Source organism: Osmerus eperlanus, chromosome 1 (assembly GCF_963692335.1).
Source record: "Osmerus eperlanus chromosome 1, fOsmEpe2.1, whole genome shotgun sequence".
NCBI lineage: Eukaryota > Metazoa > Chordata > Actinopteri > Osmeriformes > Osmeridae > Osmerus > Osmerus eperlanus.
Window position 1 is genome coordinate 20,484,293 of NC_085018.1, and position 14,577 is coordinate 20,498,869.

Here is a 14,577-nt window from a genome sequence, read left to right on the forward strand (position 1 = left end):
TCACATTCTCCACTGCGTTCTTTATGTTAACATTGATGTTTAACCCTTGTGTTATCTTCGGGTCATTCTGACCCATCAGCCGTGTGACCCACCGTTGTATTGCGACAAATTTACCTCATACAAAAACAAAGTGAAGCATTTTCTTTTAACCGTTGGGCTGTCGCAGACCCCCCACATTGCAAAGGCCACAAATTAATACAATAAGTAAAACATTTACATTGATACACTGACTTTATTCAAATCAGTCAAATCAGTTCCAAGGATGCATACAAATGACTTCCCAAAATAAGACTTTGTTCATTAATGAATATGTTAGATGGCAAGCATTTTATGATTCTTAAGAAGATTCTAAAATAATACAGGAATGGTAATCTTCAACATTAAAGTAAACATGATTTGCAACTCTACAGTTAGACAGACTTCTTTAGAAGGCTGTTACGATTTGGTGTAATGTCAAATAGATCCTGAGTTTCTTAGAGTAAATAGTTACGTTTGTTATGCTGACGGGTGGCTTACTGCTGTTTAATAGTTCACCTATAGATGATATCTATGGATGTACTTCTCTCATTCTTTGGTGAAGCATTGGGTTTATTTAGTATCAGTTCATAAGTGAAAATGTTTTGTACTGACGTGTGGCTTCAGATGTAAACAGACAAATCTTTAATTCTCTCCAGACAGGGCAGGCACATTGGCTAGAGCTAGGACCAGTTTCTCATAGACCTGAATGCCCTTGAGGAAGACTTTCTCGTTCAAGTATTCATTATGATCGTGCAGTAGGATGGGAGTCTGATTCATTGGGGAAAACCCAATGGCTGGAATACCAACCTGTCAAAAAAATCACTTTTCAATATTACAGTTTAAAGTTTCAAATTGTACATGATGGTTTGATATAATTCCAAGAAGAGTGAAACGGTGAAGTATTTTATGTAAAAGGACTACTTGAGTCTATTTGATTTAAATCAAGGGTCCACCAACATTAGATATACTCACAGCTCGGATGAAACGGCTATCTGTGGCTGCCGGAAATATCTCCTTTTCCAAAGAAATGTTCCTAGAGCAAAAATAAAGAACCAAATGTATTGTTCAATGCCAGTTAGCACTTGAATTCCTTAATTCAATTATCTCCTGAATATTGACAATGTAGGCATTGCACTTAGAGGATGAAAATTTGACATTCTGGCAGGCATAAACTATAGCCAAAAAACACAACAAAACATGTGTCAATTTCCTATTTTAAACTCTGTAAACTAAGAAAATACAAATAATATAGTGTGCTCGTAGGTCAGCAAGCTTCAAGTGTGTCCTCACATAGTTTTGCAGGTTGTGCTGAAAGTCTTCCACCAGGGGTCATTATCATCTGTTGATGTCACATTCTGGTTCATGTGTTTCTGTAAAAGTTAATTATATTTGTAAATTGTGTTGTTACGGATGATGTATACTGAGCATTTAAATTGTTGTGCTTGAATACCATCATCAGGCAGTTTCATGTGTAAACGGACCTGAGCAAACTCATAAGTGATGCCTTCACCTGCCTCCTTACACCACTGTTTAATTTGCTCCTCAAACTCCTGGCAGTGACAAAGAGATTTATTTTAAAGAGAATTATGTAAAAGAATACAATATTAGGACACCATTAAAATTCTTTAACATAAAACAAACACACACACACCTGGAGATTGACTGTTGGTGGTATTCTTAGGTCAAAGCTGACATCCATTTCAGCAGGAATAACATTGTAAGCCATCCCTCCTTTCACCATGGTCATGTTGATAGTAGTCACATCACCAAGAGTGAAACACTCACTGGTGTTCAACCTGCAAGCCACACACAGTTAAATTAAATCCCCCTTCCCTGTTCAGACGGGATCTTACATAAGCTCTCCTCCAATAACTTACCTGTGTTTCTCCTTCTCTCTAAAGTCCAGAAAGGAGTTGATAATGCTGCGCTAAAAGAGGCAAATTGGAATGTGACTTTCAGTTTCAGGCAACTTTTTTTTTTGTCATAGTGCACACGTGAAAATGTTAATGTTGAGACGTTTATCCAGTTATTCTTACCAGCTTCTCTGCAGCAGTGTTCTCCACAAACCTGGAGCCATGGCCTGGACTGCCGGGACAGTGGACAGTTATCCCTAAGGACAGAAAACAGACAAATGTAGGCCAGAGACGCCACTCCTCTGTCCGTGTCATGAGTATTTCATCGATCCTTGGAGTAAAAGACCTTGCCAGATGAGATACTCACACCAAGGGTTCCGCTCGCCATAGAACACTGTGAAAGTATCCCCTGGGTTAGCTAGACCTGTAATAACAAGCACATGCAAATTATAATAGTCAGCAAATTGAAAGGGGCAAAGGACACCGATTTTAAGTTCTGGATAAAGATCACTGTCAGTTATGAATTAAAAGTTATGTTGTGTTAAAGTGCATTTCTAAGTAATTATTTATGTTTGAAGATGATCTATTTACCTTCATCAAGTGCAAAGCCAATGTTTAACTTTTTGAACTCTGGATGATTCACAAATGTTTCCATTCCTTTATGACCTCCAACCTCCTCATCTGAAAAAAAAAAAAGTAGTGTATGAGCACATAAAATCCACATTGGCTATTGGTTCACAAAGAATAATATAACATATTGCACAGAACATAAAACACACAAATTGAGAGAAGCTCATTAACTTCATGGCTTTTCTTCATTCACTTTCTTGTTTGTGTTTGGGGTAAGTGAACACAGGTCAACCCATTCAGACCAACAACTCACATGTGTTTTACCCATTATTAGGTTGGTGTGAAAGGTGCATAAATCATACCAGGGACAAACATTAGGTGGACAGTGCGAGTCAGCTTCTTTCCTTCTGCTTTCAGTTTTCTAATGGCCTCAATGTACCTATGGAAAGCAGAAGCCTGTGACTGATGGTGAGGACCACACTTTGAGGACAGATGAAGCAGATATAAGAATTTGAAAGGGGTATGTACAGGAATATTCAGAAGAGGAACGAGAAAGCAAGTCAGGAGTACATACTTGTAACCAGAAAGGCAAATATAGGACATTTAAGGGTCTGTTGATTATCTTTATTAAGTAGCCCACTGGTGGTACCCATACGGTTAACCAATTGGATATCTGCATAATCCAACAAGGCAGGAAACTGCAACACCAAACTCACTGTATAGTTACAGATTTCATGTCTTGTGTTCCCCGAGCATAAATGTTGCCCTCAGCGTCTTTGACTGCAGCAAAAGCATCATACTTCCAGTGTTCCTGAAAATAAAGTCATGACTAAAACTCCTTTACACTTAGATGGGACAAACATATGCATTAATATGGACTGTCACTTTACCTGGTAAACCGGCACAACATCTGTGTGGGAGTTCAACAAGATTGACTTCAAGGTAGGACTTGTCCCCTCCCATGTCATGATAGTTACCACTCGATGAGGGCAAACCTAAGAAAAGGAGTAATGTAAACTTGTCATGACTTCAATTAGTGAGAACATTTCCAAAAGGGCTAGTTATACACACCTCAATCTTTTTCACTGGCAGCTTAAGCTCATCAGCTATCCGATCCAAGAATTTAAGAGCAGCATCTATAATATGAACAGATACAGATCATTGTTGCAATTAAGTACAGTAAGTTAGTTTCCAATACCTTAAAATGGACTTTGGACCTCAATATTGCACATGAGGAAGTTGAGTCCAATGTATTTGTATCAAAGAAATGTGTGTGATCAAATTTGAGATTCTAATTAGATTGCATTATGCAATAATGTTCAATGGTTCCTTCCTGAGCCACACTTAAATGTATTTTCTGCATTAAGAATGTAATATTAGTTGTAGTTGCATGTAGTATATATTACTTCATGCAACACTGCATACATTAAAAGGATTCACAAGTTAGTGTTGAGGGATCAAAGACACTTCATACCATAGTCAGGCTCTGGATGGACAGTTCTCAGACGAAGGTACTCTCTGAACAGACTCACTGAAGGGTCCTCTCCTGTCTCAGTGGTCACCCCACCACGTACATCTACACCATCCTTATCAGGCAACATTGGTCTTCTGATGACACAACACAGGGGATACGTTTAAAGGTCATCAAGGCTATTTGTGTTTGGTATCTAGCTAATTAACTGCTTTGTTATTCAAACGCTACGCTGCCCTGCAAACGGGCGTTGGTTGTAAACAATCGAAATATTTGTATGACAACCCAAACTGACATTGGCTAGTTTACCCATTACACCACTGAGATGTTGGATAATAGGCCTCTACATCTAGCTAAGATTATAAAATAGATAAAAAGATAGCTTGATTTGATCCAGCCAGTATAGCCTATATTACTCCTAAGGCACTCGTTAATGCTACCACTCGTTAATGCGTGTAAGTTTGCACGCTAAGACAGTTCGCCATTACTCACCTTGCTTTATCCCTTACGTCTGGAGATTAAAGTTCACTCGATACTTGTTTGAAACCTGTCTGTTGGTCAACACGATTGCAGCAGTTTATGAAGGGGTGATAGTTACAACGGCCTGTGTGACATGTGACAAATACAAAGAATTTCACTGGGGGACACTTCCTACTTCCTTTTTTCCAGCCTGCGTGCTGCTTTTGCAGACAGCGAAGCATCTCAAGGTGGCTGCTGCAGCACCAAATAACCACCTGCGGTCTACCAGTCCAGCCACGAGCCATCTGTCAAACAATAGTGTGCGTACTCCACGTGGGCCGTCCGATAGGTTGAGGGAGAAAAGACAGGATTTATTCCCACAATTGCCTACAAGCATAACCTTCGACTGCGCAGTCCTGATCCTCGCGAAGGAGTCCGTTGTGTTAATTGGGTGTGCTCAAGCCTTAGGCGAGCACAACCATTGTTCTCTCTCATATATTTATTAATATTGTGTGTGCTCAAGCCTTTGGCGCTTTTTTTTGTCCCATTTGGTCACTGAGATAATATGGAGATGTCTGCTCTTTTCTAGCAAAACTTACAGAGGGGATACACATTATATCAGGCCGTTTTTTCACCTGATATAATGTGTACCCCCTCCCCTAACATGCAAAGGGTCTGTCCTGCCATCATGTGTGTTATTTTCTGTGTTCTTTTGGTCATAATGAACAACCTGAGATAATATGGAGATGTCTGCTCTTTTCTAGCAAAAGTTACAGAGGGGATACAGGCCGTTTTTTCACCTGATATAATGTGTAACCCCTCACAGAAAATAACACAGGGTATAAATGCCTTAGCACGACATCGGCAACAACTCACAACATAGCAGGGGAGGTGGGGGAGGGGCAAAGTGAGCTTGAGCGGTGTTTGCACAACCACTATGATATAAAGGGAGTTGTGTACTGAATGTAGAGATGAGTAATTAAAACTTAAGTTTCAATCTCATCACGCGAGTATCGATCAATACTGATACCAACGTTGGTATCGATACTATCGATACTTTAGATCGATCCGCCCACCCCTAAGTGATACCAAAGTCTTTAATTGAGGAAATAGGCTAGGCAGGCAAGCTACCACTGTAGGCTACGTATTTAGGAAGCTGCAGGTAAAAAATCAACACGCAAGAACATATCACGTTTCATAAATACTTTATAATATACATAGGACACCGTAACACCCTGTTTTGGGTTTTTTTTACTTTGAAAATTCATTGATTGTCCATTGGGAAAACGAAAAATGTACTCTCAAGTAATTATCTTCATCACAATAAAATGTAACAGATATTGTTATTATTGGTACTTCTTCATTATGTACATTATTTTGCTGAAAATGTTGTGAAATGACAGTGACAATAACAGCACAATAAGGGAGCTTGTTGGTCTAGAGCTCTGAAAAGTTATGTATAACAACCTGTTGATAATTCAACAGGCAGGACTTGAAATATAGTGTGTCCAGCTCGGAGGATAATATTCTTATTACCTCACTCAATCACACAATTCTGAGCCAAGTGGAACATGCTGCATGAGGAACAGGCTAAACAATTGTGGTTTGGTTAGCCTACAGTTACAAATGCTTCATTCTGTGAATCTCTTTACTTGTTGAGATTGACAGACTGAATTAACTGAATTATCTTCTGTTATCGTTAGGAACTTAACTCTATTAGTAACACCTATTATTTGTAATACCTCTTTTATAATTGCTTTTCAATAGGTCCAGTACAAAACCAGAGGCGACTCACCACCAATGAAAGGTTATTACATCAAACGCATGTCCCATAAACCCTAAGGACCAATGTTCCTTCTATTTTAAAATCGGCATACGATATGCTATATACCTGCACACAATTCCACATCTTACTTTATTTGCAAGTAAGTTTGCTTGTTACCGTTCAGGTATTTCTACGATACATCTTATTCCAATTTGCTAAGAAAGTCCAACAGTGCTTGGTGGAACTCACGAGGCTTGTCCATGTAGCAGGCATGGCGTGCGCCCTCTAGCTTGAGCACAGAGTGATTTGGGAGCTGAATAAGATTCTTGTGGGACTGGGCCCCTAGATTGGTGTCAAGCGCCCCAAATACAATCAGAGTAGGAGTCTGAAAATAAAAAGGCTCCATTAGCATATGTACATTAATTATATATTTACAATCATTTGTTGTAACTTACAGTGACCGTATACACTCAAACTGTGATAACAAGCATATACATTGTGAACCTTGAAAAATAGTGTCTCGTGGAGGCTGCCCACTAGAGTGCATCATCCAGTTTAGTTTAACACTGTTATTTTCTATTCAATAATTTAGCTTTTTTTTTTTTTTTTTTTTACAAATTATTAATTTATGTTCATATAAGCCTATCAAATGTTGTGTAGATGATGAAGAAAGAGGTAGCTAGTGAAAATGAGCCAGATTCTTGCTACAATTGCAATAAAGATAGTGAATTGTGCCCTTTTGCTTTCATAGAAATTGAAGTTGTACAGATCCTGCATACTCTCAGTCTCTTATTAGCTTTTACGGTTTCATTATGCATTGGAAATATAATTGCTACATTTTGAGCATCCTCAATCTTCACATTTGCAGGATATCTCACCTGGATGCCCTGGTACTGTTCAGGAGTATAACTACGTGTTCCTACAGGTGCAATGGGTATGAAGCCATGCAGCTGCGCGCTGTGCTTCATGAGGAAGGGTATTGAGTAGTGTCCACTCATAGAAGGACTCAGCAGCACTGCTGTTCTAACACCCAGTGCCTCCATAAACTTCCAGAGAAGATCCACCCGATTCTGATCAGTCTTAACAGCATCAGAATCCGGTGAATTTCCAAATCCTGTATTGGTCAGACAGAATGAAAAAGTGGCAGATAAATCACAATTAAAATAATTCACTAGGCCAGGCATGTTATGTTCAGTTCTATTCTAATCAATGAAAACAGGAACAAGTAGTTATTTGATTTTGTACTGCATGAATAATAGGGGACTTACATGAAGATCCTAATGCGTCTTCAAAGCTATTTACTGCTTTAAAACACTGTCCCTTGTGACTAAATACTGTATTACTGTTGGAACATGGTTAGAATTTCTGGTCTAACTAAATGTACTTTTAACATATCACTTCGGATAAAAGTCTACAAAATGTTAAGACTGTTGTCATTGTGTTAGAAGAATGTGACTGGCACTTCTACCTGGAAGGTCCATTGCCAACGCTTGATATCCATTAGAGGCCAACAAGGCAAGCGTTCCAAGTTCTTCCCAGGTTTTAGAGGAGAAGGCCTGGCCATGAAGAAGGACAATTTGTAGCCTGTATTCAAAAAAGCAAGTACATGATTCAAACTAATTGGAACATTTGCTAATTTAGTGGTTGTGGTTGTTGATATATTTGACAGTTGGAGAAATCTCAGATCTTACATAAGATGTAGTTTGAAAGAAATTATGTAAAACTTAAACTATCAGACATAGAAAGTTGTAGTAGGGAAATCAACCTCTACACTGAAAACAACTGTGAAGAGTAGGCTAGGTAATGGAATAGGCTGCAGGACCGAAAGTCAGTTCTGGTGATGGTCAGTTTACCTTGGAAGAATCTGCCTACCAGCTACATCCATGGGCAAAGCTTCCCGAAAGAATAGTGGGGGGTCCCCAGGTAAATGCCCTGTGCGAATGGACACATTGATAGATGGCGGAGGAGGGGGAGAGGCGACCGCAAGCCCCATTCTTTGGACATCAAGGGAGGGTTCCATGCTGCCCTGTCGGATAGATGGCAGCAGCAGGTACAGCAACACCGTAGCCACTAACACCAGCCCGAGCACAACAAGACGATTACGCAGGAAATTCATTTCAGCGAGATGACCTGGGTAGGGAAAGCAGAAGTGTATTAGATAGTTAACTACGTCATTATTTACATACGGTTATCCATCATTTAGCTACATTCTGTCGCTTGTTGGTAATGGCTTCCTTAGCTGCTTCAACACGTCTACCAGTAGTTAGCAACGTTTACAACATGATCAAATACAAGTTAGAACAACGCGATAAATGATTTTTTCAGATTTATCGGAAGACAGGAGTTGAGGATGGGGCTAGTTAGTGGGCTAGTATTAAAACTAAGCAATGTCAATGACGCCAGGTAATGATAACTTAAGCAAACATACATCGACAACAGGACTGGATAACTGGTCTCTGATATTTTTAATCCATTGGGTCCATTGGTTTTCTAGATAGTTTGCTATTACTTGTCCATTGAATCTCACGTCAGAGGATTAACTAGCAACCCCCTTAACTAGCAAGCTATCGACGTTGACGCGTCTGTAAACAGCTCCCACGTGTGACAGTGGAAGGCAAAGGGAACTGTTCTAGCGCACAAAGGTTCCGCGTTCCCATAATAAAGTATTGAGCAGATTTCTTAGTCAGGAGTCACTTTATTCAAAAAGAAGAGTAGGCCTACTTGTAATTTTAAATAAAACATTTCTTCCTTGTTTGAAAAGGTGTAAGATATCGACATGTTTACCATTAAGACACGAGATAGTCAAAAGAAAAGTCCCCTCTTTATTTGATATTATGACAACGAGTGAACAATGACAGAAAGCAGGACCGGGCGAGAGGGTAGTAACTGTATAGGGGATCTTGTGAAGCTGAGGCTTTAGTCTGGTTTTAGTTATGAAACAGGGCTTTCTCTGTCTTCCCAAGCCCATAATATTGCTTTTGGCACTGTGAGATGACCCCCCCCCCCCCCCCCCCATATAAACGGAAAATATGCTGTGAATATGTGAAATTTAAAAGAGACATTCAATTGGTGACAGCAGCAACAAGAAATGATATAGGCTACACATGGCATGATTTTTGATTTTCAAGCAAAACCGTATTAAACATGACTGGTTTTACTATAGGTATGGTTTTACTATTTAAACCTCATAAATCCACTCCATAATTGATTATTTTTTTTAAATCCACATTTTATAAATATTGTAATTCAATTACAAATCAGGAACTGCATCCAAGCATAGGATACAGAAGCCATGTTTGAAACATAAATAAAGCAGGCAATAACACAAAGGACTGAATATTTAACAGTTTTGGTTTCACGCAACACAATGACAAAATGGCATAAACCAAAGTTACTGTAGTGACTGTAAGCTCAAGTTTGGTTTATCCTGATATCCAAAATGTATACAACTATGAAAAGCAGACAAGAGTAACACTACACTCTTATTCCTAGACAGAGTACTGTAACACTGGTGAAAGATGGATACATAGCTGCAGAATTCTGGACACAAGTTTCATATTCAGTAAACATGAAAAGCCCATTGCAGCATAAAAGGCGCACAAACTGTTAAAACACTGTGTAGAAGGCTTTTTTTTATAACCCATAAAACACTGTAAATGCACTGTATGCATTTCATGATAAAAAAAAAAAACGAGTGTGATGTCTTACTTAAAAACGTAAAATCTAGTAATCCAATCCACAAAATGTAAATGTCTTCCATATAACACACATCATGCAGAGGTCAAGCATGTATGAAGCTTCAATAGAAAAGTACTTCCAGTTTTCTTTCTTCTACTGCTAGAGGACAGTCAATGACCAATGAAAATGCTAAATGATTAGAATAAGGCAGTGTTGACAAAAAGTCTGTCTCTTACTGATTACAATTTGCGTGGGAGAGCCGAGAGAGGTAGTATAATAGCACAGTTCACTTCAAATGAAAGCTTCACAGTGGCAAAGGCACCTCTACAATTGCAGCATTTCTGTGTAACCTATTGCATTTGCTACTGCTTTGACATGTTAACATTCAACAAACCCACTGCAACAAACTTCCACCAGTAGCATCATACACTTAGACCTCCAGGTTTCCATCCACCTATTTAAGACAAGAAAATGACATCTGAAATCAGGTGAATGGAAACTAGGCTACTGGCACACAAAACATCCAGACATTTATTTTAAATCTTCATTCCTTAAGTTTGCATGTTTTACATGTTACAATATGGATCAATACATTTCCTTGCCAGAAATAAGTCATCATTGTCCTTTGTTCCTACTACTGTATACATAATAAGCCAAGCTCTAGTAATTGCTCTTAACCTTCCATGTTGTTTATCATGTCTTGAGAAATTAGTTTAACCTCATTAACCTCTCCTTTCCCACTGAGCCAGCTGTGAAACCTCAGTGTCCTCTGCTGTATGGTTCGGCTCTCCATCATTGTGCAATAGAACTTCTGAAGCCAGGCTGCATCAGTGTAGCAGGGTGAGGAGTCCCAATGGTATTATTAAAGTTAGGGACCAGACAGTTAGGATGGGTGAAGCTCCATTCTGGCCCTGCTCTTTCTGAGCACAGCCTTCGCCCCTGTACCCACTGTAGCACTGACACTGAAAGTGGGTACGGTAAAGTGCCAGCTCCTCTGGCCCAAGTTGGCCTGTGACTCTCAGGCTGCTGCCCTGGCTGCTGATGGTGTGGGATAAGGGGTTAAGGTGCAGGTACACATCGCTTTCTGAGTGTTTGCGTAGACAGCGGCCATGGTAACCACACAGCTTCTGACTACATAGTCCTGCTGCTGTGGAAACATTGAGTAGGTACCGACCCAGCGGCCCCCCCAAGTACTCATTGAGGCTCGAGCAGCTGGCCTGTAGACAAACACAAATGTACAGAGTTAGTAAATTAAAAACATCCAAACAAAGAGACAAAGCAAAACAGACAGATTGGAAGATAATGGATGCATAAGAGTAGAGATGACATAGGCAGGCTTGTAGCCTCTCTACTACAGATGCCAATTAAAGTCAAGACACATACCTTACTTCTGGTATAGGTGGAGTCTCCCCAGAAGATCACCCCAGCTGCTCCTAGTGCAACACTCTCGCCAATAGTGGACACCAGGTCTGTCTGCAGACACAAAAAAAGGATTGACAATTCAATCCATAGGACAATTATTTTACTCCAACACAGCGTACCCCTCCTCTCTTCCAACAACATGTCTCTTGCCATTCCCCTCTCCTCAGCACCACACCTGTACTGGTTAAGTCTTTCACCAGTTCTTACCATTTATAATATAGGCTTGCATAACAATAGTACTGCAGTAAAATCTGCAAGCTCTCTCTCCTGCGCTCTCAGACAGGTGTCCAAGCGGAAAGGGCTCCAGTAAGAAAGTAAACATTGACGCCCCCGCTGCTTGACAGCAGCTCATTCATCCACAGTTGCCCACAAAAACCTCTGAAAGTTTTGAGTGTTCATTCAAGCTATCTCATTTACAATTCAGATACTGTAGAACTGATTCATTCTTGGAAAACTATGCCAAATAATACATTATGACAATTTCATGTTTATTCCAGTTCGGTAGAGTATTAAATATATATAAGATGTAACCCAATGTTTTTACACACATTACTATTACAGCCAAAAATAACACTACAGGCATTCTGGTGTGTATGCCCCTGGGTAGGCCTAATGCTATTTGATGTAGATGTAGTTGAGCCATATTTAGGTTTAGAGGGAAACAGAGGCCACTCTTGTTGAGCTGACCACATGCAACAGGAAGAAAGTAAATAGAAAATGTGTGTTTTCTATATTTAATCATTTTAGACATAATTGTGTTGACAGATTTTCATTCAGGTATGCCATAGTCCTAAAGCCATTAAGCCACATGTTGTACATGCTAGTATCTGCAGTACTGGCAGAAGTTTGTAGGTAGATAAAATGCACCCTATTGAAAAATATAAAAACACACACTGGAAACTGTTTGCATTGAGCAAATTAGATCCAACAACGCTCTCAATTGATCAATATTTTAAGATATATTTGGTAAAAGGTTTTATTCTTCAGTATCATCTCTTTCAGCAGGCCACGTAACACCATGCATTTTAAGTTAGAAACAAGAAAAGTGTATTAAACAGTCAATTTCATCCTTTTGTGTAATCTCACCTCACTTAGTCGTGTCGGCTCATTGGAATATGTGGGCCGGGTGTAGACAAAGACAGGACGTGCCAATCCATCCCCCACAGACGCTAGACGCATCCCCTCTTTCACCCTATTGCGGACAAACTGACGTCCAAAAGTGGTGGAGCGCAGCATAGTACTCAGGTATACAGACGGGAAAAGGGCTGTGCTTTCAGTCCACAGCCAGGTAAGTTGGTCATTGCGGCCCATCTCCACGTCAGGACAGCGACCAGTGTAGTTCAGTAGACCACTCCTGTAATCATGGTTGTAGCAGTCTGGGAAGAGGTAGAACCCCCACAGCTGGTTGGGCCGTAGGCTTTTGGCTAGTCGCAGGGTCTCCAGCATAAACCTACGGGCTGACAGCTCAAACTCTTGCTGACCCACTCTGCCCACCTGCTCAGGGAGCCAGTCTGGGTTTTTCTGTGCAACCAGTTGACGAGATCTGTTTCTGTACACGTCCTTCACATCCCAATTACGAATCCACAGAGGACGCCATTCCTCCCAGTCAATGACAGCAAGTCCTTTGGCGCCTGTCTCACGTATGTATTTTTGCACACCTTCAGGCATCTTTTCATGATGCTCTGTGAGACTGGCAGCCTGTGGTAGGCCTCCATTCACTGGAGTGCCATCTAGATTATAATAAGGATATAACCCCAGACGGTCTTTATAAAAGATTGTGAGATTCTGCCGAACAAACCCCTCATTAGGTGAGGCGACAATCTGGAACTGTTCCAATGGGAAATGAACACCATGCCGTGGGCCACAATCCTCTGTTGGTGCATTCCATGCAAGGAGCACAGGCTTTTGGGGAAATAGTGGCCATCTAGTTGGCTTTAGCTCTTCAGCAAGGAGGACATTCCAAGGGGCGAGTATAGCCAGAAGCAACCAGGGCAGCAGGCCAACCAGGGCTGAGAAAGGGTATAATGCAACACCCATGACCATCTGCCCTGGGAGGTGGGGGGAGACAGAAAATAAGAAAGAAAATACACTTTATAATACTATATTCTACTTAATTTCATCATCCATATGTATAGTTACACCAAACAAAAGGGCAGATCCTCCCCAAATGTCAAATTTAGGAGCTCAACAGTGGTCATTGCCAAGACCACACCAGGCGCCTTATTCCATACAGTATCAACTTTAAACCCAATTGAAGACATAGGTTACATTACTTTTTAATATCACGACATTAAGTTGAGCCCATGTGTTGTACAATTATTTTTCATGTTCAGATTTACATTGTTGTGAAACTAAATAGTTTTGGTAATGCTACCAAATGCTAGGAAGGCTAACGTGGCTTGCTAGCTTTGGACGATGATTGGTGCTAACGATTACAGTTTGCTAGTGCTACCCAGTTAAGTAACGCGAGCTAGCATAGACAGCATGCTTAATAAACCGACAGGAAATTAAAAAAATGAGTACTGGCAGTCTGGCACAAATCCAAGACCGTAAACTTTAAAGTATAATAACGTAAGTAGATAGCTAACCAAAGCAACTACTTTTGTAGCATACAAACCAGAACAGCATGACACTATCTTTAGCTACAAATAATACATTATAAATCCAGCAGACAGGTGAAAGTGTTTGTCAACTACAAGCTAGCAGCGGCACATAGATCATGGCTAGCAAGTATTAAATAACAAGTATTTAGGTAACTTTTAGGATACTTTTTGGTCCCACTTACTCTGACCTGCTGCTGTGCTGTTGTTTTGAGGGAGAGAATCTCAGGACACCGGTTTATTCGATTCGTGGGGGGTCAAATAAATAACTAAATGGAAATAAATTCCCACACATGCACCTTTGTATCCAAGCATGATGGATCTATTCCGATACATCCTTTTAAGCTTGCCTATCCATCAAATGTTCTCTCTGTATATTCCTCCCTCCGTGGCATCTTCGGCGAAATTTTCGTGAAAACGGTTGATCACAGAGCACAGCGTGATTGGGTGAGTTCATTGCTGTTTGCTTCCGGGTACAGGTTTGCAACACAATATTACATACATTCAAATGTAGTGTGGTAAAATACAATTTTATATGCATATAAATATATATATATAATTAAAAAAAATACTGACGTTTTGGTCTGATTGAAATGTCACAGAATATTTACAAAGACCCTAAATAATGTTAGCTTTTGATTTAACACATGCTTGGTCCCCCTTCGCGAAAGGATTATTGGTTTAGTCATACCATTAAGGCAAAGCATTTTTCTTTTTACCTCTGCCAGACTTTTTATAATG

General features: G+C 40.1%; 3 protein-coding genes across 6 annotated transcripts; all 3 read right to left on the reverse strand.

Moving 5' to 3' along the window:
* Positions 1 to 209: 209 nt before the first annotated feature.
* Positions 210 to 4,561, reverse strand: LOC134026573 (aminoacylase-1A-like). The gene is made up of 15 exons (XM_062469452.1): positions 4,405 to 4,561; positions 3,916 to 4,049; positions 3,513 to 3,577; positions 3,332 to 3,436; positions 3,158 to 3,252; positions 2,804 to 2,880; positions 2,463 to 2,552; positions 2,239 to 2,295; positions 2,055 to 2,128; positions 1,896 to 1,945; positions 1,670 to 1,814; positions 1,500 to 1,568; positions 1,309 to 1,388; positions 991 to 1,051; positions 210 to 825 (listed from the first exon to the last, which is right to left on the reverse strand). Exons 2-15 carry the CDS (start codon positions 4,040 to 4,042, stop codon positions 661 to 663), a joined length of 1,260 nt encoding a protein of 419 aa, XP_062325436.1. The 5' UTR covers positions 4,043 to 4,049; positions 4,405 to 4,561; the 3' UTR covers positions 210 to 660.
* A 998-nt stretch (positions 4,562 to 5,559) lies between these two features.
* abhd14a (abhydrolase domain containing 14A) lies at positions 5,560 to 8,731 on the reverse strand. The gene is made up of 5 exons (XM_062469466.1): positions 8,565 to 8,731; positions 7,990 to 8,266; positions 7,605 to 7,720; positions 7,015 to 7,250; positions 5,560 to 6,521 (listed from the first exon to the last, which is right to left on the reverse strand). Exons 2-5 carry the CDS (start codon positions 8,250 to 8,252, stop codon positions 6,339 to 6,341), a joined length of 798 nt encoding a protein of 265 aa, XP_062325450.1. The 5' UTR covers positions 8,253 to 8,266; positions 8,565 to 8,731; the 3' UTR covers positions 5,560 to 6,338.
* An 818-nt stretch (positions 8,732 to 9,549) lies between these two features.
* LOC134026592 (hyaluronidase-2-like) lies at positions 9,550 to 14,302 on the reverse strand. 4 transcript variants are annotated; one of them, XM_062469509.1, is made up of 4 exons: positions 14,028 to 14,302; positions 12,323 to 13,279; positions 11,198 to 11,287; positions 9,550 to 11,031 (listed from the first exon to the last, which is right to left on the reverse strand). In XM_062469509.1, exons 2-4 carry the CDS (start codon positions 13,277 to 13,279, stop codon positions 10,642 to 10,644), a joined length of 1,437 nt encoding a protein of 478 aa, XP_062325493.1. In that variant the 5' UTR covers positions 14,028 to 14,302; the 3' UTR covers positions 9,550 to 10,641. The 4 variants fall into 4 exon arrangements, with proteins under 4 accessions (XP_062325493.1, XP_062325485.1, XP_062325478.1 ...); XM_062469501.1 differs by having other exon boundaries at positions 12,323 to 13,284; XM_062469494.1 differs by having other exon boundaries at positions 14,022 to 14,302.
* Between the last annotated feature and the right edge of the window lie 275 nt (positions 14,303 to 14,577).